Genomic DNA, 23411 nt, shown 5'->3' with positions numbered 1-23411 from the left:
AGGAACAAGGAGGCCAGACAGGCCCAAGGCAGGCACGAACAGAGGGTGGAGAAATGAGCTCTAGGCAGAAAGGTCTGAGCATCTGTAGTCAGGATGTTGGGAGAGTAAGGGGAACAGGAGCAAGAAGAGGCCTTCCTTAGAGCAGGTTCCTGTGAGTTCAGGGGTACTGTGGGAGGTGCCTGAGATTCAGGGTAGTGAGTGGCTAACAGTGGCTTGTAAATCAAAATCGTGGCTAGATAAATTCATTGATCTAGCTAAGGCTATCTTCAGGGCCAAGAATAGTTGAAAAAGGGGTGGGGTGGGAGCATATAAGCACTTGCCTGGGGAAGAAAAGAAAGAAATAAAGAAAACAAATGTCTTTCAAAACTAAAAAGAGTTCTTTAAAAATATTTTTAAAACAAGTCCTTCAAAACATATAAGAAAAATCCATCTATAGTGCACTTTCAAAACTACACACAAAATCTTACTTGGGAGACAGCCTAGCCAAAGCTGCGTCAAGGTCCTTTCTGATGCTCCTGGGAAGTCCTTTACAGCTGGACTGTGTATACCAGTGGCTGCCCAGCACATTGTCAGCAGCATGGATGCCCTTTCTAGAGTCCGAGCTGGGCTGCTTATGTCAGAGGCAATCCAGTGTTAAAAATAGCAGCACAATGCCTTAGTTCTTTCTCTCCACCCGGGCACAGGAAGTCTTGGCAGGGGGCGGACCCAGCATCAATCATGACTCATATCCCTTCCTACTTGGGTCACGTTGCATACTAAGGAGCAGCCCAGGTGGCAGGCGGTGACAGAGTGGTGCTCCCCGGCCCCACAGGGAGCGCCCAACAGAGGTGGTGATGATAGTTGTGGCACCCCAACAGGCTACAGGGCACGGCATCTCCACAGAGGCCCGGCCGCGGTGGTGATCTTTGATGCAGCACCCTGTAGAGATATCGCGGGACCCGTAGTCTCGCGAGATCTTGCGCGATGGTGGAAGTGAAAGAGCGAGCGCGAAGCGCCAGAAGCCGGAACAGAGGGCATGGAGCAGGTTCAGCTCCTGGTGCTCCTCCTAAAAACTGACAATCTTTCATTTATTGAACATTATCCCTAGATCTACATCAAGCATTGTTGTAGGGCTTGTTGCCCCACAGTTAAGAGTTAAGTGTGATATCTGCATTAATGAAGCGGATGTAGGAGCTACAATAAAGGAGTTCTCCCAGCAACTCACAAGTCTATTGTGCATCATTTTACAACATAATTGACGACGAGGTTCAGGACTTCAACCCACGCTGCGCCATACAGGGAGCAACCCCATCGCCACGTTTCTTCAAACGCCAGGTAGGCCTGCCATCCCATGGCCACAATGGCAACCCCTATTCACTACGTACCTGGAAGCTTTAGGTGGCGCAGGCTACACGGTGGCGAGGTACAGAGCCATGCTACTGAATGCTCTAGGCGTTGAAGGTCAACAGGTGTTTGAAAGCCTCATGCCTGAACCAGTGGCCGGCGACAATGACGATGTATTTAAGGAGGCGGTTAGGAGAATTGTCAAATGATTTTCCAGGAAGGAGAATACCGTCGTGCACAGGATTAGGTTCTATAGCCGCAAACAGAAAGCGTCCAAACCAGTGGACGACTACGTGACCAAACTACGCGAATTAGCCGCACTGTGCAATTTTGGTAACATGGACTGATTTACGACATGCTAATTGTACATACCAACAGCAGGAAAGTGCAAGATAAAAAATTATTTTGGAAAAAGAATTACAGCTGGAAAAGGCCGTTGAGATTGCGAGGGCAGTAGAAGAATCCACAGGAAAAAGAAAAGAATACGCAGGCGGACACAGCCCTGCCGAAGTACAAGCGATAGCTTTCCGACCCAAGAAGGAGAAACCAGTCGTCAACACGAGAGATGGGAAGTGGGGAAGGAAAGAACCGTTGAAATGCCCTAGATGCACCAGCACCAAACACTTAGCCTATGACAAGGAATGCCCAGCAAGAGAGACAGAATGCTCAGTGTGCAAGAAGATAGGACATTTTTAAATTGTGTGCAGATGGCGGAATAAAAAAGTCAGCAATGTCAATGGCGAGTACAACGCAGAGAAGGAATCCTCCTCCGACGAAGAAGGGAGGCCCACCGTAATAGCCCACGTGCCTGGAGAGAAAAGCCCCACTGCGCCATCAAAATAAACGGCTTGGAAACGAGAGTCATGGTGGACTCAGGCTCGGACTTAACTATCTTGTCCCTTCGCACATACAAAGAGATGATGGGCACAGAAACAGTCCAAGTACTCAGCCCCCGGCACAAGCCCACGGTTTTCGGAGGTGCATCCATCGACCTACTAGGTTACATCAAAGGGAAAGTAGAGTTTAAAGGGAGAGAGACCACCACAAGAATATACTTCAGTCAGGAAGGCCCAGCAGTTTTAGGTTGGGACGATCAGGCAAAACTCAAAATCAAGCTTTACCAGAGCACAGAGGACCAGGTGTTCTCCAGCATGGGGTCTGGCATGGATTCACATGCTCATGAATATTCCCCGTCGTCAGGCTGGGAATCCTCGGTAAAGAAAAAACCAGTATCAGTTTCGTTTCTGATCTGTCTTTCGTAGTAATAACCAATCACTGATCTCTGCGTCATACTGACCACAGCCAATGACTGCCCTCTACCTAAGCCCCGCCTCTGGCAGCCATCTTCAGATTTTTACCGCACGTTCATGTGTTGGGATCCTCGTGCTATTGCTCTCGAGCGTTAGTGCTATTTTTTTCACGTTTTTTCTCAAAAACTTCGTTTTTTCAGTCAAAAGAGCCTCAAGCTCCACCGACTCTCCATCCGATCAACGGGGACCCGTGTCGGATTCGTCTGCGCCCCTCAAGGGTGAAGATTTCGTCGAGCTACGCTTTTGGAGGACTCCAGAAGTTTCTCAGGCCCGGTCATGGCCCAGGAGAAGGGAAGCTCGATGCCCGGAAAGCTGTTCAGGGTCTGCCCTGGATGCCAGCTGCAGAACGTCTTCAAGGAGGACGAACGCTCTTTTTGTCTTTACTGCCTACATGAGGACAAGACGCACGTGGAGAAGGACTGTGCGTTTTGCGGTAACATGTCGGAGCGGACCATGAAGGACCGCCATCAACGTCTCGCCAACTGGCTAGAAGGGAAGAGCCCGTCCGGCGAGAAGAAGAGGAAGAAATCCGAGCGGTCTTCTAAGACCTTTGAGGACGCCCCGGCGACGGGGGTCCAACATAAGGCCAAGCACCGCGAGTCCGCTGGCACCGGGAGCGCCGAACGGTCGGGCTCTACGGGCGCCAGGCAGGGCGCACCCTCCCCGGCACCATCAACCACGAGCCAACGCTCTGGGTCGGGTAAGAGGAAGGCCGAGCACCCAGCGAAGCTCCTGGAGAGGCCCCGGTCGAGCTCGAAGGCGGAGGGGGAGCGAGGCAGTGTCCCCCCCCCTCAAGGATAAGGCGGTGAGCGCACCTAAGGTGGTGAAGGCCTTAATCCATCCGGCCAAGCCCTCTATCGAAACTGTCGCGGCGGCCCTGGCTCAGCCTGTGGAGGCTACACCAGTGGTGGCAACCTCTGGGCTCAGAGTCTCCCTGCCACCTCGGAGGGAGTCCTCTTTTGTGCCCATCGATAGGACCCCCGTGAAATCCCCCGTGGGGAAGAAAAAGGGGGGGCAGGGCGTCGTCGTAGATTCGGCCTCAACCTCAGAGGAGGAGCTGGTCGAGGTCTTAAGCCACGGCCTCGGCGTGGAAGAAGACCGGCCCGTCGGGATGGATCCCGACGCAGGTGACGACGACATCGTCGAGGGTACCGACGGGGCCCCTGATCGCCCGTCGGATTCCCCTCTGCCAGCGCCGCGAGACAACTCGGCGGCCATTTTGTTGGCTATACAGTCCTTATGCTCAGAGATAAGGACGAGACTACCGTTGCCGACGGAACCTCTCCCGTCGGGGGACCCAGAACCGGGACCTTCTGGTGTTCCCCCTACCAAGAAAAGAAGGATCCATCCTCCACCTCCTTTTCAGCCGTCGCGCCCCTTCCAGCCCTCCTCCCTGTCCACCCGAGGGGATGATACGGGGACTGACACGGCAGCGACGGGTACGGACGACGAGGTATACGACGAGGATGTACCGTCGTCGCCTCCCACCAGGGCTTCTCCGCCCGACGAGATTGGATCGTTCCACTCCATGATCACCAGGGCATCCAAGCTTTTCCAACTCTGCCCTGAGGAGAAGAAGAAGGAAGGTTTCCTTTATCAGCGGCGCGAGGCCAAGAGGAAGACGGTCCTCGCAGTGCCTCTATTGGACGACATTTGGGATGAGGGCCTCACCCTCCTCAAGAACCCTTCCACGACGCCAGCTAGAAGAGACCGGTACGAGAAGAAGTACCGGGTCCCGGACACGGCCCCCCTGTGCCTCCGGGCGCAGCCTACCCCGGACTCCGTCGTCTCCGCGGCGGCCAGGAAGAAAGCGGGGGGGGGGTGCGGCCTCCACATCGACTTCCCCACCGGACGGCGAGGGAAAGAAATTGGACGCTATGGGACGCAGAGTCATCTCGTCTGCAGCGACGACGATTAAAGCGGCCAACGCCTTGGCTATCGTGGCCCGCTACGACAGGGAGCTCTGGTACAAACTGGCTCCCCTGCTGGACTTCTTGCCAGACGACAAGAGGGCAGAGGCCCTGGAGATCCTGCAGGAAGGTGAGGTGGCTTCGGACCACGCCATTACCGTTGCGACGGACATCGCCGACACTGGGTTCCGCCAGTTGGGCAACGGCGTTTGCCTTAGGCGGCGTGGATGGCTCAAGGCTACGGACTTCCGTCAAGACGTCCAGACCAGAGTCCTGGACATGCCCTTCGATGGGAACAACCTGTTTGGGAAAACAGTGGACGATTCCCTTCAGGCCATTAAAGCGGACACCGAGACGGCCCGGGCCCTTGGAGTTCTGCAACAACGACGGACGCCCTTTCGGAGCAGCGGAGGCAAGGGCGCCTCCAAAGGTTCCGGCGGCGGTTTCTCCACCTACCGTCAAGCGGCCCGCTCGTCGTCTCAGGAGGCCTACAGAGGACGAGGCAAGTCTGGCGGACCCCGCCGTCGTCGCCAAGGAGGTCAAGGCGGCAAAGCCTCGTCGAAGCAGGATTGAACCGGCCGTGGGGTCGGGCCCCCACCGAGGCACCCCGGTGGGAGGCCGGCTGGTGAGCTTCGTCAGCGTGTGGGAGTCCATCTCCACCGACCGTTGGGTGCTGGACGCCTTGGCCCGGGGCCACGCGCTCGAGTTTCAGAGAAGGTGCCCGCGCGTCCCCCCCGTGGCCAGGAAAGAACTTCACGTCCCTCAACTTCTCCTGGAGGTAAAGGCGATGCTCAGGAAGGGCGCCATCGAACTCGTCCCAAAGAGGCTTCGGGGCTCCGGAGTTTACTCGAGATACTTCCTCGTGAAGAAGAAGACGGGGGGATGGCGCCCCATCCTGGACCTGCGACGTCTGGACAAGTTCATCAAGGCGCAGAAGTTCTGGATGGTCACCCTCCAGCACGTCCTGGGTCAGCTGGAGGAAGGAGACTTCCTGTCGTCGTTGGATTTGGAGGATGCCTACTTCCATATTCCCATCCTAAAGGGGCACCGAAAATTCCTCAGATTTGTGGTCCAAGGGCGTCATAACCAGTTCAAAGCCCTCCCCTTCGGACTACGGTCGGCACCCAGGGTGTTCACCAAGTGCCTCGCACCGGTGGCGGCGCAGCTGCGCCGCGAGGGGATCCACGTCTACCCCTACCTGGACGACTGGCTCATCCGAGCCAAGACGAGGGAGCTCGCCGTGGTTCACACGGCAAGGACCGTCCAACTTCTCACGGACCTGGGATTCTCTGTGAACTACGCCAAATCCCACCTGGTACCCGCGCAAGACGCTCTGTTTCTGGGAGCGAGGCTCAACATAGTGTCCCTTCTGGCCTCCCCGTCGGAGGAGAGGACCAGGACCATCCTGGGCAAGGTGCAGCGGATGTTGGTGGCCGACGCGGCCAAGGTGAGGTCCATCAAGTCCCTCCTCGGAATGATGTCTTCCTGCATCTACCTCATTCCCATGTGCAGGCTCCGGATGCGCCCGTTGCAGGAGTTCCTGGACGCGCGCTGGATCCAAACGACGGGCAGCTTCGAGGAAAGGATCACACTCGACGAGAGTTTCCGACGAGCGATCCGGTGGTGGGGCACCCGTGCGCATCTGACGGCGGGCATGGACTTCCAGACCCTAGCCCACCAGGAGACAGTGACCACGGATGCCTCCCTGGAAGGGCGGGGAGCGCACACCGAAAATCTGCACGCAAGAGGCCTTTGGCTCCCGACGGAGAAATCCCTACATATCAACGTCCTGGAGCTCCGTGCAGTGTTTTGGGCCCTCAGGTCCTTCCTTCCGTCCCTCAAGGGCAAGGTGGTGAGGATCTTCACCGACAACACCACCACCATGTTTTACATCAGGAAACAGGGCGGAACCAGGTCCCCAGCACTGTCCAAGGAGGCGCAGGACCTGTGGCATTGGGCCATCGCCCAAAGGATGTTTCTGGTGCCGTTTCATCTGGCAGGGATAAAAAACACCATCGCCGACTCACTCAGCAGGGAGCTGCGCTCGTGCCACGAGTGGGAGCTACGGCAGGATCTAGTGGATCGCCTCTTTCGGCGGTGGGGCACACCCCAGATCGACCGGTTCGCGACGGTGACGAACTCCAAGTGCCTGAGGTTCGCCAGCAGGTTTCCCCAGGCGAGGAGCATGGGCGATGCTTTCTCGTTCCCCTGGGAGGGCCTGTTCCTCTACGCGTTCCCTCCTTTGCCACTGCTAATCCGGCTCGTCAACCAGCTCAAGAGGTCACGGTGCAGGATGATCCTCGTCGCACCTGCGTGGCCGAGGCAGATATTGTTCCCGGACCTTCTGGACTTGTCAGCGTCCCCGCCAATCAAGCTGCCGGTGGACGCGGATCTACTCTCCAGGGAAGGAGGCGCCATCCTCCACCACGACCCGAAATCGCTGAACTTGCAGGCCTGGCTCCTGCAGAGCTAGAGTTTGGAGGATACGACATACCGGCCGACTGCAGAGAGGTTCTTGCAAAGGCCAGGGCGTCCTCGACTCTTAAATGCTACGGACACAAATGGAAGAGGTTCTCTGTCTGGTGCCACGCACAGAAGATTAACCCTCTACGGATTACGGCTCCCCAAGTACTTCCGTACCTGCTGACGCTGGCCAAAGCTGGACTGGCACACGCGTCCATCAAGATTCATCTTGCTGCGATCTCCCGATACACCAAAACCACGGGGCGGACGTCCTTGTGGTCTCATCATCTGGTGAAAGAGTTCATGAAGGGACTGTTCAGATCGTTCCCGCCGGTGAAGGCTCCGGCCCCGGCGTGGGAGCTCAACGTGGTGCTGACCAAGCTCATGGGACCTCCGTTCGAGCCTCTGCACTCGGCTCCGTTGAAATTTCTGTCGTGGATAACAGCGTTTCTTGTGGCCATCACCTCCGCACGACGAGTGGGAGAGATCCAGGCCCTTTCCTGCAAGGCCCCGTACTTGACTTTTCACGACACGAGGGTAGTGCTCAGGACGCACCCCTCCTTCATGCCCAAGGTACCGTCGGACTTCCATCTCAACGAACCCTTGGTGTTGCCTGTGTTCTTCCCGTCGCCTTCGCCGCCGGCTGAGAGGACTTTGCACTCGCTGGATGTGGCTAGAGCGCTGAAGTTCTACGTGGACCGCACGAAGTGTTTTCGGAAGATGTCACAACTCTTTGTGAACTTTGGACCTGTCAATCAGGGGAAGGCTCTCTCGAAGGCTTCCATTTCCAGATGGCTCTCCGGCTGTATCATGTACTGTCACCGGTTGGCAAACCGACCGCTGCCTGGCCGTCCGAGAGCCCATTCCACCAGAGCGATCGCAGCTACCACGGCGTTCCTATCTGGTGTGCCCCTGCTGGACATATGCCGGGCTGCTACGTGGAGGTCGACGCACACCTTCACGAAATTCTACTGCGTCGACCGGGATTCCAGGGAGGAGTCCAGGGTCGGCCAAGCAGTGCTGAGCAACCTGTTCGCCTGAGGTGAGCCTGGTGAGGAGGTAAGATGCTTAATGTTGAGTTTGATGTAATGCTTAATGTTGAGCCTTTGCCACCTCCCGTGGTTGTGCATGTGTGTACTGCTATGTATTCTTTATTCATGAGCATGTGAATCCATGCCAGACCCCATGCTGGAGAAGGAACAAGTTACTTACCTGTAACTGTTGTTCTCCAGCATGGGTCTGGCATGGATTCACATGCGAACCCTCCCGCCTACCCCTCTGCGGCTCTTCACTTGGTCATACTGCCACTTCACGTGCTTCCAAATCTGAAGATGGCTGCCAGAGGCGGGGCTTAGGTAGAGGGCAGTCATTGGCTGTGGTCAGTATGACGCAGAGATCAGTGATTGGTTATTACTACGAAAGACAGATCAGAAACGAAACTGATACTGGTTTTTTCTTTACCGAGGATTCCCAGCCTGACGACAGGGAATATTCATGAGCATGTGAATCCATGCCAGACCCATGCTGGAGAACAATAGTTACAGGTAAGTAACTTGTTCCTTGTCAGTCAGTACAAGAGGAGCACCAGTTGTCAGAGAAGATTATCCAAAACTGTTCTCGGAAGGTCCTGGACAAATCAAGGGCTTTGTTCATAAAATACTCCTCAAGGCCAACGCAGTCCCCGTCAAGCACAAAGTAAGGCCAGTACCAGCGACCGCCAGAGACACGCTCAGAAACCAACTTGACAGAATGGTGAAGGAAGGCACAATCGAAGGAATCGAGGCATCAGAGTGGGTGAGCCCTGTCTTTCTCATAAAAAACAAAATTCACAAGATCTAAGGGTATGCATTGATCTGCGCAGTTTGAACCTGGAAGTAATTGCAGACAGCTACCCACTGCCAAGCATTAACGAGCTAATTCTCATGATGAAAGAAGCCAAAGTGTTCCTTAAGTTAGACATGAGGGATGCGTATCATCAAATGCAGTTGCACAAAGACTCCAAGCCATTGACCACATTCATCACCCCATTTGGCACCTACCAGTTCACGAAGATGCCCTTTGGCCTGTCATCGGCGGCCTCAGCGTTTCAACGCATGATGGACGTGCTACTGCGGGACGTAAAGAATGTGTCCTATTTCCAGGATGATATCCTTGTGTACGCTGCAGACGAGCAAACACATGATGCCACCATGAAGAAGGTTCTCACCAAGCTGCAAGAAGCGGGAGTGAACCTGAGATATGAGAAATGCGTATTGAAAGCACGTGAAGTTGAATATTTGGGGTACAAAATATCGTCACAAGGCATAAGCCCCAAACAGAACCTGCTGCAAGCAATAATCAAAGCTCTCGAGCCAGCAAACAAGGATGAAGTGAGATCACTCCTAGGACTAGCCTAATATTATGCTAAATTCATCCCCAAGTTCTTGAAAACTTCAGCGCCACTGCGAGATCTACTTAAAAAAGGGACTGAATTCACATGGCAAGAAGCCCAGAAGAAAGCGGTAGAAAGCATCAAACGACATATAGTGGAAGCACCGTGCCTACAACCATTCAATCCAGACTGGTGTACAGTCATCAACATGGATTTCAGCACATGTCGATTAGGAGCCGTTCTCACCCAAAAGAAAGGAGACACAGAACACGTGTACGCCAGAACGCCTATCCACGGCTGAACACAATTACTCCACAGTCGAGAAAGAAATGTTGGCCTGTGCATGGGCTGTGGAACACTTCAGGACGTACGTATGGGGCACAAAATTTAAATTGGTCACAGACCACAAGCCCCTTATTCACATGCTCAGGCCGGGAGGTACAAAAGTGTCGACACCCAGGTTGGCACACATAGCAGCAAAGCTGCAGGAATACACCTTTGAGATACATCACATATCAGGATGGAAGAATTCGCAGGCAGACTGCATGTCAAGATTGCCCGAAGGCAAAGACAAAACCACCACCTTCCTGCAAGAGGAATGCATAGTAGCATCCATCTTAGACCTCAAGGCCCCTGACTACCTGGCGCTGAGTGAAAGACATTGGATTGAAGAAGATGGGAAAGACCCCATCATGGTGAGAATCAGGGAATGGATCAGGAATGGATAGCCAGATGAAAGATCAGTCCCAGAAGGAATGAGACCGTCCTGGAAAGTGGCAGAGGAAATTTCAGAGACTGACAGGCTAATCATGAAAAACGATCAAGTGATACCACCTACGGGGATGAGGAAAATTATTCCATGCAGAGCCCACGCAGGGCATCTAGGGAACACCATGACGCGACGAAGGGTGAGAATAGCATATTGGTGTCCTTCCATGTATCAGGAAATTCGTACAATGATTGAGAGATGCCACGAGTGTATAAACAGCGATAAACTCTTGAAAATCAGACAGGCTCCCATGATTCCCACCGAGATCCCTGACGCACTATGGTCAAAAGTAGGACTGGACTTTATCGGACCACTGGAGGCATTGATTCCCGAACATCGGTATGGCATAGTACTGCTGGACTACCTGTCAAAGTGGGTAGAGGCTGAGTTTGTCCCCAATACCATGACTGCCACTGTAATAGAAGTCCTCACAGCAATCTTTCAGAGGGAGGGGCTCCCAAGCAAGTTAGTAACAGACAGTGGGGTACAGTTAGTATCGAGGGACATGAAGACGTTCCTGCAGAGACACAACATTTGCCAAAGGAAAGCAGTGTTGTATCATCCCCAAGCAAATGGACTTGTGGAGAGAGCCAACAGGTTTAAGGAGCCATCCAATTAGCGACCGCCTCAGGGATGGATCCCCTCAAGACAGCCAAAGAGGCCATCGCAGCTCACAAGCTAACGTCCAATGGCATCACCAAAATCTCCCCATTTTGCATGTTGAGAAGGAGGAGAGCAGCGTCCACACTAGTGCCACCATGGTGTCCAGAGTAAGAGAGGACGATGAAGTAGACATGTCGGAAGTAGTTTGGAGAACAGCAAAGCACGCATGAAAAGGTGGGGCGACAGAAGAAGGACAACTCAAGGGTGTGAAGTAAAAGAAGGAGATTGGATTAAAGTACGTCTACCAACCAAGGACCAAATGACTGGGTCAAAGTTCAGTAAACCCATAAGAGTGATTCATAGAGGAACCCGCCATATCCGCACCGAGGATGGCCGCACACGGAACATGGAGAGAGTAGCCATGTCTGAGAAGAATAGCGAAGGAGAAAGGCCACAAGAAGGTCCCAAAACCAATGAAGTACCCGACAGAGAGACTTTGAGAGAACAAGAGTCGGAATCAGAAAGGAAAGAGGTAGCGGAAGAAGTAGTCATGGAAGATGCACCAGAGGCCATCCAGGAAACCGATCAAATACTGGACACCAGCAGAGAGAAGGAAGACCGGCCGAGAAGGGAACACAGAAGACCGGTGAGATGCAATGACTATGTTATGCAATAAACTGTTCTGCATTATCAAGGGGAGGTGTGTAGAGATATTGCGGGACACGTAGTCTCGTGCGAAAGCGGAAATGAAAGCTCCAGCGAGCGCGAAGTACCAGAAGCCGAAGCAGAGGGCACGGAGCAGGTTCAGCTCCCCGTGCTCCTCTTAAAGACTGACAATCTTTCATTTATTGGACATTATCCCTTGATCTACATCAAGCATTGTTGTACGGCCTGTTGCCCCACAGTTCAGAGTTAAGTGTGATATCTGCATTAATGAAGCTGATGTAGGAGCTAGAATAAAGCAGTACTCCCAGCAACTCACAAGTCTATCGTGCGTCATTTTACTACACGCCCCTTCTGGTAACAGGGCGCGACATCTATAGGCAGGATTAACAAGCATTGGGTTTTGCTTATGGAGCTGTGCAGAGAGCCGGCTTGACCCTCCATTGTGAAGATTAGGCTTTTACTAACTGGGGTAACAGGGTCCTGCACGCAGCGCACCTAACATTCTCTTGTTTTCGTTTGAAGGGTCCCCCATGCAACACACCCGCAGGCGTTCCCTTCCATTTTCTTTTCTTTCTTTCATTTCTTCCCCCGGCACAGGGTTAAACAAACAATTAAAACACATGTTTTATCTTTGTGTGCTGTGTGGCCCATGGGGAAGTGGCACCATATAAAAAATAAATAATAATAATCTTATTTTGTAAGCCATTCCCATATTGTTCTTATAAGAAATATGTGGCAGAGACATAAAGGTGCATCGTTTGTTGATGAGAAAGGTGAAGGCAAGGAGAGCCTTAGGTGATGCATGAGCTAACAGTGAGGATGCTGGAGGCAGCAAAGCTTGCCAGGTGATAGTGAGAATGAAGGTGGTGCACATGTTTATGGTAAGGAAGCAAGAGGCATGGAGGTGGGTTAAGTCACAGTAAGCATACATGAAGATTAGAGGCGATGGTTGGAATGAAGGACCCTCAAGCAATGTGCCTAGCATCCCTTCAGTCGGACCTTGAAGAGCTCCGCCTTTCACGGAGAACCTTAAATCCAAGGTCAAGGATCTTTTGCAACGGGCCAACGCATAGACAAATAGAAGTGGTGTACATGTACAGGTTGCTCAAACAAGACATGAATATCAATCACGATTCCTCTCGTAATATCGCAGGGCACCTCCCCATTAGTCTCAGGCTTTCAACAAAGCCATAGTTTCTAGATTTCATAGCTTTCTTGGTGATGTTCTTGTGTAGCTAGTAGACAGTGGATACCACTGGGTCTCATGTCTGCACTGGAGCATGGTGGTTGCTCTGTGGTAGGAGTAATGCTGGAGCTGGCCTTAAGGCTTGTAGCAAGAGGTCACCCTAAGACCCTTACAGGGTCTCTAGGCTACACACCACCACCCTCTCTCATGGTCTTGGTTCCAAAGCCTTCCAACACAACCTCTCTCTCCTTCTCAACGTCCCACTATGAGCTTATCCCTATCATGCTTCTCCAACACCTCCACAATGCTTCACCTCAGGGTACTTGCTCCTCTCAGTCGCCTACTTTTCTAGCGCTTATATTCTCATGCTGTACTTCCTTTCCTTCTCACCCCTACACCTGGGGATTTCCTCGCTTCACCCCTCTACTCTGATCACTCGTCCCTTACATTTTCTCCTCACTGTTCAGCACTTTCAGTTTGGCCACGTCCTCCTTAGGCACAACTAATATTAAAAGTTGGCTTCTTCATCTCCTCTTTCACGATTTCGCTTACTGCCTCCTCCTTAACGTCTCTCACCACCTTCTCCATAATTTCCCTTACCATCTCTCTCTCTCTTCCAACTTTCTGGGTCTTTTCCCAGTTCTATTGTTTGCATTCTCCCCCAACTCTCACCCTAACCACTTGGGTGGATATCTCTCTCCCTCTCTCTTTCTTTCTCTGTCTCTCTCTCTCTCTCTCTCTCTCTCTCTTTCTCTCTCTCTCTCACTCTCTCTTTCTTTCGCAAGCCGCCAAGGATTTTTGCTTTCCCAAGCCCCCTATGTTGCTTTCTTCCCAGTCTCTGTTTCATTCTTCTTGCCAGCATCCCTGGTCTGCCTCTCCCCAGCCTCCTGGAACTTCCTTCCCCCAGACTCCTGACACCCTACTCCCCTTGGTATTTGTTCTAGCCTCCTGTCTCCTGATCAGCTCATTCTGCTCTCTTCCTCATCCATGGGAGCTCCTTGTCCCATCTCCCACTGCCTTCTAACACATGCCCTCCCTATGCAGCTTATAGGATTGGCTGGTAGGCTCTGCACTTGAGAATGGCTTACAGGTGTCATGTGGGACTTAAGAGGTTAAAAGATCCTCCCCAGGGGTGCTCCTCGCTCTGCTTGCCACAACCTGGCCCCAACCTTAGGGAGGAGCCCCTTAGCCTACACGGTTTTAGGTGTATGTGTGGAGTCATTGTTAGATGTCTGGTTAGCTGTTTGAGTTTTTCTCTTGGTTCAGGGCCTTATGCTTCCCCACTGGTTTCGTATAGGATTTCTACACTGGCACAAAGAACAGGAGCACTAAGGTGGCAAAGTAACAAACACCTGCCTTAAGCACACAACATGTTGTGATACTCCACGGGAATGGGGATTTACCGAATTCCGCCTCTGGAATTCCTGGGTCACCGGGGATCACGGAGGCGGAATGGTAATACCAGTCCGGCGGTAACCTGCCAGAATTTCCAGCACAGTTACCGCCGGACTCGTAATGAGGCCCAATATTGACATTATAAAAATAAATGTAAGCCCCACCCAATGCTGGTCTGCAGTGAGAATGGCAAGTATGAAGGGATCTATGTGATGACTACGACCCCCAGAATTCCGACGGCTGAAAATGCAGTCTTTTTAAAAATAAAAAAAACCTTTACACCTCATACATATGCAGGGGAAACCGCCACAGCCCCCACACTACTATTATATCCCATACCCCCCAACCCTCCCACATATATATATATATATGGTGTAAGGGGGTCGAACAAAAAAATAAGTCATCATTTCGGGAGTCGGAATTCTGAGGGCGACATTTTGGCCCATTACCGTATGGAGAGGTGCATGAGGTGAAGTTAAGGATAGAGAAGGCATTGAGGTGGGACAGTAAAATGGTGGCAGGGTGGAGGTGCCTGGGGTGCAACAGTAAATTGTTCAGTTAACAGTGAGGATGGAGGAATCGCAGAAACAATCGGGAAACAATGATTGTGAGTTTCAATTCACCTTTCTACCTGCTTGCACATGGTAGTGAAGAGTAACAAACAATGCAGGAAGAGGTCACCCTACAGCAATGGATTATAAACTGCACACCATGTGTCTCTGTGATGCACTATGCTTGTGTTTCATCCCGTAGATCCCTCTGGACATCTTCAGTTCCACTCAGAAGAACTGAATGATGCTCTAATGTATCTTTTTGCAATGTTTGTAGGGGTACACCCCGGAAAGACTGCCTCCCCGTTGTTGCCATGCTGTTCCTGACTTTGCTACCAACGGCTGCCTCAGAAAATTCTTCAGAAAAGCAGCCACGGTCCTCTTCAGACAGGTGATGAGTAGAGATGCTCCCACAGGTAAGCTGGATCCCTATTGGGTACACATGGGTGAAACTATCATAAGCAGATCTCAGTGCACTTACCCCATGGCTTTATTCTAGTCCACATCCTCTCCAAGGAGCCGCAGGGAACTCAAAACAACATCTCCTGCCTCAGAAACTCTTGGAGACTGTCCAACAGCAATATGGAAGCACAGGTAAGATGGGAGAGGTAAAGAGTAAAGGGAGTGGGTAACTGGAACTGGGGACCCTTAACCGGGAGGGCTTTAAACAGTTGCGGTAGGGTCCAGATAATATTGTAGGGATGTAAAAGTGAGAGATGAGGCTCAAGTAGGAAGTGGTGTATAGGAAATGTAGATAATAGAGTGAATGTTGTAGGTAAATAGGACACTAGGTACAGGTAATGGTGCAGGGGTATTAGTAACATTACAATGCATACACAAGAGAAAATAGTAAGGGGGCCATGTTGAGGGTGATTACTTATCTAAAACAGGCTGGAAACTAGAAGATGATCTAAAGGATAAGCAAATGTTTAATACATAGAATGTAAACATGAATTGAATAGGAACAGAAGATACAGGCGAAAAGCAAAGAGTCATATGCAAATTGAGAAACATAAACGTTTATATTCTGCACTGCCTGAGGAAATACTAGTCAAGTAGCCTGCAGGGAATGCTTAAGGGTTGAGGAATACTAGCTACAGAAATGCCAGAGGAATGTGGCATAGTAGGTTACAGTCATACACCCAAACAGTCAGAGCTGCTGCATTAGCAGTTTACTGGTTGGGTACTGCAGTAAGAGAAACAGAAACTGAATACACTTGGCCTCATTATAACTTTGCCAGTCTGAAAACAAGGGTGCCAGTAAGCTCACCGGCACCCTTGTTTCTGGACCGGCAAAACACGTGTCTGCCTGCCGTGGGCGCTGTGCCAGACAGGGCTGACCCTGCCAGGCGCTGTGGCCATGGTAGGTAGACCATTCACAGAAGCACCGGCACCGTTAGCAACCGTTCTAGTGCTTCTGAGTCCCCACTCCCATTGTGCCCTGATGCCCATGGGCTATGGCGCGGTATAAATAAATAAGTAAATACAAATAAACTAAAAGCGTCCGCTGGGACTCTATGGGAAAGAGGACTTACATTTTATCGCTGCCTGACTTCCCGGGCCGCAAGACTTATGGCACCAGGAAGTGAGGCGCTGGTAAAATATTACGAGTAGCATCCCGCCGGTAGTAGCGGCAGGGTTACTGCCAGACTCGTAATGAGGCCCACTGTAGGACATGAGTGACAATGCGTCAGTAAATCGCAAATGCATATATGGCTAACAGGCTAGCAACGCACACATAGGAGTACAGGAACCACAATGCACATTTCACGCCCCTATGCATGGAATGACATGCTACAACACTGCAGCAAAGGAATGCAACACTGGCAGAAGTAATCCTTGTACTCAGAAGACCATGGATGTGAAGCCATCGTGGAGTAGACACACACAACCTGCACTAGTACAACTAAACACCCATCAGGGCACATGCAAGGGAGCAACGCACAGGCCCAACACAGGCACCATGGCATTCTGCCCTGTCAATCACAGACCCTGAAAGCGATGAGTGCTGACTGTCAGCTATGTGCCTGCTATGCTCCACGGCATGGCAAATGCATCCCCTGAGTGAATGACTCCATATGCAAGTACTGGTATAGTAAATAATATAGTGACAATGCTTGTGAAATGCATGCACAGACTGTTAATCAACATGCCGTTGTAATATGAAACACATCCACAATGCTCTGTAACTGACACCTATGACCTTTGCCCTTTTTGGTGACTCTGGATACCCCCAGCTACCATGGCTGTGGCTGATGACACCAGTGCGAAAGCCACAAATGCCACAGGAGCTATCCTCCAAATGGGCACATGTCCACACATGACTCTGCATTGAGCGAACCTTCGGCCTGTTGAAGGCATGTCTCCGGTGCCTACACCGTTCTGGAGGGGCCTAATGCACAGGCTAGAGAAGGTGGGTACAATAGTTCTTGCCTGTGGCATGTTGCACAACATTTGCATCAGGCGGAGAGTTCCCCTGCCTCCTGATGAGGACATACCACCTCCAGAAGAGGAGGACACACTACCTTCGGGTGCTCTGCTGCCATGCAGTGAGCGGGAAGAGGGTAGGAATGGACGTCTGGTTCGGCAAGAACTGATTGTCTATTTCTTTTAATGACAATTGAAATGCTCTTGCTACGTACCCCTGTATAAGGTCACATTTGTTTGTTTGTTTGATTTATTTGGTTATATAGCGCACCCAACCCGAGGGTATCTGGGCGCTTTACTTGAGGAACAACATGGTTTCAGAATACATACAATAGGAATTACATTCATGAGCATGATAATGTACAAACGGTATACAAGAATTACAGTATAGACATAGGTAATATACAAGAATGTACAACTACAGTAATGACATATGTAATATACAGGAATATACAAGAGAGCTGCGGAGTGGTAGAAGTTCCAGGTGATAATTAGTTGGCTTTTGAGAATAGCCAGGATTTTACTTTGTGTCAGAAGGAGAGCAACATAGTGTCTACTCTAAGAGCCAGAGGTAGCTTGTTCCAGGCCTTGGCTCCAAGCACAGGGAAGCTGGATCCACCTGCTTTGGACAACTTGAGTTTGGGAATGCTAAGGCAGTGTGTGTAAGTGGCTCTGGTCCGTCTAGTGGATTCGTTCCTGGAGAATATGTCGGTCAGATACTTAGGGGGCAGAGTTGTTTAGGCACTTATGGGTGATCATGAGTGTTCTGAACGTGATTCTTTTCCTGGATAGGGAGCCAGTTCGTGTTGCGTCGGATTTGTGAGATATGATGGGACCGTGGAATGTTTATGGCAGTTCGGAGGGCATTGTTTTGCAATACTTGAAGCTTGTGCAGGTTTCTTTGACTGGTGCCGAGGTAGAGGGCGTTGGAATAGTCCAGTTAATTAAACACAATAAGGAATGTCCTAGTATTGCTTTAAGTGAACAACTATTTAATGTGCAAATGCAAACAACCCTCCCTAAACACCATCCCCAAAACACCTCCACTCTCCCCAAAAACCCTCCCTAAACACCATGCCCAAAACACCTCCCCCTTGCCCGTAAACGCTCCTTTACCAACATGCCCAGAACACGCGTGCCGTGTCTGACAGTTACGTCATGTAGCTCTTGGGCATAGAAGCCTTCTCCAGCACCTTCGGAATCAGGTGGCGCTGTGAGCAGCGCCTTGGTGTTCTGGGCTGTGAGCCCTCTGTGATGGTAACAGAGGTGTAGGGTTCTGACTTCTAGGCTCGGATATCCTGCAGGGTGAGATGCATGCACTGATCGAGGGTCTCCGCAGAGGCTGATGTGGCCTCTTTGTGCTCCCGTACTCTCTGACAAACTGATGTCATGACAGCGGTGGCCTGGCCGAGGGAACGATACATCGTGAGACTACACCCATGCAGGCAGTCCCTCATGGCCTGCATGTGTTGGACCTCCTGGCTCATCAGTGTCTCGATCGTTGCCTGCTGCCGCTCAGTGGCATCTAGCCTCGCCAATACAGCCGCCATATTGTGCATGGGCAGGGGTGGTGGCATAGAGAAGGAGGTACCTGTCTTCTACCTATCCCCCGCCTCCTTGCCACCATCATATTGGGATGACAGAGGAAGAGCCATGATGGGGAACCCATACCTGAATGCTTGCAACATTCCTGTGCCACGTTGAGTATATTAGAGATGATATGCACTCAGACAACCCTTCAGAGGGTAAACGCAAGCTTACATTGTGGAGGAAAGTTACCAAGAAGGATGTACTTTGCCGAGCTGTCGAAATGCAGCCATGAACAGAATAGGTGTGCATTAAAACAAAGTTCGCCGACAGCAAAGGAATGTCATAAAGAAGATTTAAGAGCCTATGCTGAAACAATATAAAATACTTAAGAATGACGATGTAACTGAAGCACTAAGAGAAACATGTACCCTACGATACAGTAATTATGAACACAAAGAAGAATAAAGTTACTCCCTGGTCAATAACTGTATATGCTGAAACGCAAGGTAGAAAGAATACATAGAAGCTTGCTTATGAGATGTATATGTTCAATGTTTAGGAAGACCGTTAGAAGAAGATGGACGACAGCCCATATCAATCAACCCAGCTACCTCAAAATATGAGCCCAGGATTTTAAAGTGAAAAGTTGTTTTTCCTTGCATAATAGAGGAGTACTTTGGCTTGGAACCAAGGATGCTATTTTGAGAGATGGAGATAAAGCACGAAGGGAGTCTAACGAGCAGACCATGTGCGAGGACATATTTCTCTAAGATTATGAGGAACAAGAACATTTACGGATGCCAAGTATTAAACAATAAAAAGGGCACAAAGTTTATATGGGATAGAGTGAGCAAGACTTTAAAGGCCAAGAGCAGCAACTGCATCTGCATAATTGAATCAAAGGGTGTTAAATGCACTACCGTCATGGTCTCTTGACACGTGATGGAGAGTTTGCAAACAAGGGCTATTCATTAAGCCTGAAGCTAAAATAGTGGTGTGCCTAAACTCCCTCGAATGTCCCAACACAATGCAGACTGGCAAGGTCCGCCCTTCAAACAGAAGACACTGGCATGAAGCGTACCGATGAGAGAGGGTATACTAATTGGGAAAACAAGGGGAGAGCTGAATTATCTCCAAGCACCAGGGTTTTGTATGTATGTATGTGCTGCTAGCGAGCTGAATGTCCAAGGTTGGATTTGGGTTGCCAACCAATTAGAAAAGCCCGCCATGCACTATTACATACAAATGGGGTCATTACGATCTGGGCGCAAAGGGATACCGGGCACCGGTAATGCCACCGGTGCCGGTAATCCCTTTGCGCCCTATTCCGAGGTCCCTTTGCGGGTCCTTCCTTAACGCCAGGTTTTAGCAGGCGTTAAGGAAGGGACTTCAGAGCTAATAACGGTCCCGTAATTTACGGGACCATTATTAGCACCCTCCCCATTCCCATTGAGCCATATGGGGGCTGAAATGGGAATGGGGATTGACATTTTCAATGGGGACTTACTGGTCCCGCAAAGGTCGGACTAGACCGGTGAGTCCCCATTGAACCAGGGCAGACACGGTACCGGTAATGGTGCTAGTCATGGCGCTAATAGCGCCAAGACTAGCACCTACCTCGGAATGAGGCCCAATGAGTGTTTATTTACCCTGCTTTACTTTTTTGAGATTAAAGCAGTATTTTACTATCTCCTTTGAGTCTGTCCGGTTATTTCGTCTGAGATATTTTATTGGTAATTCCATCCAGCACACAGACGCTTCAAGGTACTAGAGCACATTTGGTAGCAGTGCGGATGGTTCGGGTGTAATCGACATAGAGCCCAGACCTAGAACCCATAGCTAGATCCCCGGATGCTCGACGGCTCCCGCCACAAGCCAGACGAGCGCAGTTTCCTACGGTGAGTGTTGCGCAAGAGAATCCCATGATCAACATATGGTCGACAGGTCCCCCTTTGGCGAAATTCCAGTCCGCTCCCCACAGGTGGCCGCGGATGAAAGGCAAACTGGTCGATTGTGGGAACATCGATGTCGGGGGACTCGAGCTGAGTGCCAGATGTAAGTAGATCATCTTAGCTGGTAAAACCATAAAGGTGAGGGATTGTAATTGTGTTATGTTGTAAATGAAAGAGCTATAAAGAGTAACTGGATTTTGGGGGTTATAAAAAGAAGAGAGATCAGAATACCTTGAATTCATGGGCTCAAGAGAGACAGAAAGGGCACACGCTATAATTCCATATTGGAGCATTAAAGATGCCTAAAGGCAGAGCCGATTAGAAGAGCGTGTATCAAACTCCCAGAGGAGGTAATAAAAAGAGAGGAGAATACATCCACTAATGCAGCGGAGAAAGACATACGTGAAGGTGGATATATATATATATATATATATATATATATATATATATATATATATAAATACAAACAACAATATCAAAATAATTAACAGAAAGCGTAAATGAAGGAGCTAGAAAAATAGTGGCAAAAAGATTCTTTTAAAAAAAATAATAAACAATGGTAGGGAATAGATTCTGATCTCCTGCAATACAAGTGGCGATTGATGGTAACTACTCAAATATATTGAAACAATATATTTTAAAAACTTGGAAGTAAGAGGAAAAAATCTATTGATGGTCTGAATTGGCTTGTCATAATAGAAGAAACACCTCTCACACACCTATGCAGAGCACTACCAAGATATACAGCCAAGATTATGTAGTACCATTCCAAATGGATGAAGGGCACGACCAATAAGACATTTATGCCGTGGCATCCAGGAGGCTCGTTGTCAAATACGGTATTATGTAACCTGATGATATATTTACATGCCACGCATAATGGAAAGAAGCTAGAGAAAAGATTAGTCATATTAGAACTTTGGGAAATGTACCAGAATGAGAAATAAGACCCAGTCTATAGGGAGTGGATGCTTAATCAACCTAAAGGGGAAGATTTAACGCCTTCAGCTCCTCTTTCCCCGTCCGAGATACAAGACATAGAAGACAAAGAGAAGGGATTTTACCCTCTAAAGGAATTGAAAGCAGCAGCAGGGTATGTTAATCCACCATACGGATCCTGTGCTTACACTAGTGAAGAGACAGAGGAAAAGAGGAAAAGTAGAGAATGTGAATATACATGCACACGCAATGAAAGTAAACAGCGTGATGAGAAAGAGGATAGGCAGAACAAACAGATAGAGATAGAGGAAGAGGCAGAGAAACAAAGAAGAGTAACAGATATAGCTAAGGGTACACCAATAGTACAGAACAAATGGATGGGAGGACAAATATTTCTCAAACTAGATGATAAAGGTATTAGTGGAGTTCGAGAAAGAGGAAAGGGAAGAGCAAGATAAGAAAGCGAAAGAAGGAAGAAGAGAGGCTATATAAACAAGAGAGAGACAAGGAATGTAAGCGACGGGAAGAACGAAGAAAGCAGGTGACAAAAAGGGAGAAGGAGAGGCTAGAAGAAGAGAAACAAGAATAGAAGCCCAAAGATTGAAAACACGTAGGTTACAAAGAAGATGAGAGGAAGAGGAATTAAGGGAAATAAGGAGAATGGAGGAAAACATTAACAGAAGTAGGGGATTTAAAGATGATGAGATTGAATATTTATGCCATAGAAGCATGGCACCCATAGAACCAAAAGAGCGAATCGAAAAGGAGAGAGGGTCACAACTGTCCCGTGGAGGGTGACGATGACCATTAGATATGCCGACATGGAGAGAAGACGATACAGAGACTATAGGAACAAGGATGGGGAAACTATATAGACAAATGAGGGATAAGGAAGGGTATAGAACTCAAGAGGGTGAACAATGAGTATCCTTGAGAGGAACAGGAGGAAGCTTGGATGACGGCAGAGCAGACGATCATAGAACTATATCCTTAAGTGTGTTAGATCTTGATGATGTGGAAGAGGACAATCGTCATATGAGTTGGGGCATAATAATGTCAGATGAGAAAAGGAAACAAAATAAGAAAACACAAGAAGAAGGTGCATATGGATTTTCAAGAGAATCAAGCGTAAAGGTGTAAAATGGTTAGGTCTAGAGGACCCTATTAAAAGAACACCAGCACCATTACCATATACTGAACAACCACAAGTACGATTGCACAGTACAGGGGATGTGTCCCCACCCTATGTGAGCAGTCCAAGGGCATTGCAAGGATGAAAAGATGCAGGCGATGATATTGCTGTCTGGAAGACAAGGAGTGTGGGTAGGTATGACCAAGGATAGGGGTTTTCACAGTTCCCACTATTAGAGAAAGGAGGGGGTCGAACACAATATATACCATGGCCTCAGGTGGATAAGGATAGTTTAAAATGCACACTGCCATGTTTGACTTCCGGTGTGGGAAAATTGATTAAGGAATTAGAGAAAAGGACGCCAGGAATGACGTTAGCTATAGGGGATATAAAAGGCCTGTTATCAGCTATCCTAGAGGAGAAATCTGATGACATCTGGGAGAGAGCAAGGTATCCAAAAGTAACTGCGCAAAACACAGTGTACAATGGAGCACCATTCAATAACTGTAGAGCAGACATATGGTGAGCGTTTAGAGTATACATCGAATATTGGGACAATGATGACTAGGAAGTTGAGGGAGGATGAAGACCCCATTGTTTTTATTCATGATATTCAGGACAGATGCAGTTCGGAGACGCACAAACCACGGGATAACACTGTAGCATTATTTTACCACATAATATGTCAGGGACTGCCAAAACCAGTACAAAGGCAGTTAAAAAAACAGGTGGGAATAGAAGTAAAATCATGGCCAGAGATACAATTGGCAATCGTGCATTATTGCAGAATGCTACTAGAGAAAGACAAGAAGAAAACCGACGGTAGAAAGCAAGAAGAGGCGAAGTTGGTTAAAAAAAAAGTATCATAGTCCGCCTTAGAGGGA

General features: G+C 49.7%; 1 protein-coding gene across 1 annotated transcript in view; it reads left to right on the top strand.

Annotated features, from left to right (window-relative positions):
* The window catches only part of PLK5 (polo like kinase 5 (inactive)), a 404540-nt gene that overhangs the window by 232782 nt on the left and 148347 nt on the right, over positions 1-23411 (top strand). The window contains exons 8-9 of the mRNA XM_069646658.1: positions 14825-14963; positions 15047-15141. Coding sequence (XP_069502759.1) covers positions 14825-14963; positions 15047-15141 — 234 coding nt within the window. The remainder of the gene's footprint in view (positions 1-14824; positions 14964-15046; positions 15142-23411) is intronic.

Source organism: Ambystoma mexicanum, chromosome 1p (assembly GCF_040938575.1).
Source record: "Ambystoma mexicanum isolate Mex_15411 chromosome 1p, UKY_AmexF1_1, whole genome shotgun sequence".
Classification (NCBI taxonomy): Eukaryota; Metazoa; Chordata; class Amphibia; order Caudata; family Ambystomatidae; genus Ambystoma; species Ambystoma mexicanum.
Note: the sequence above shows the minus strand (reverse complement) of the source record. Positions and strands in the feature narration are given on the sequence as shown.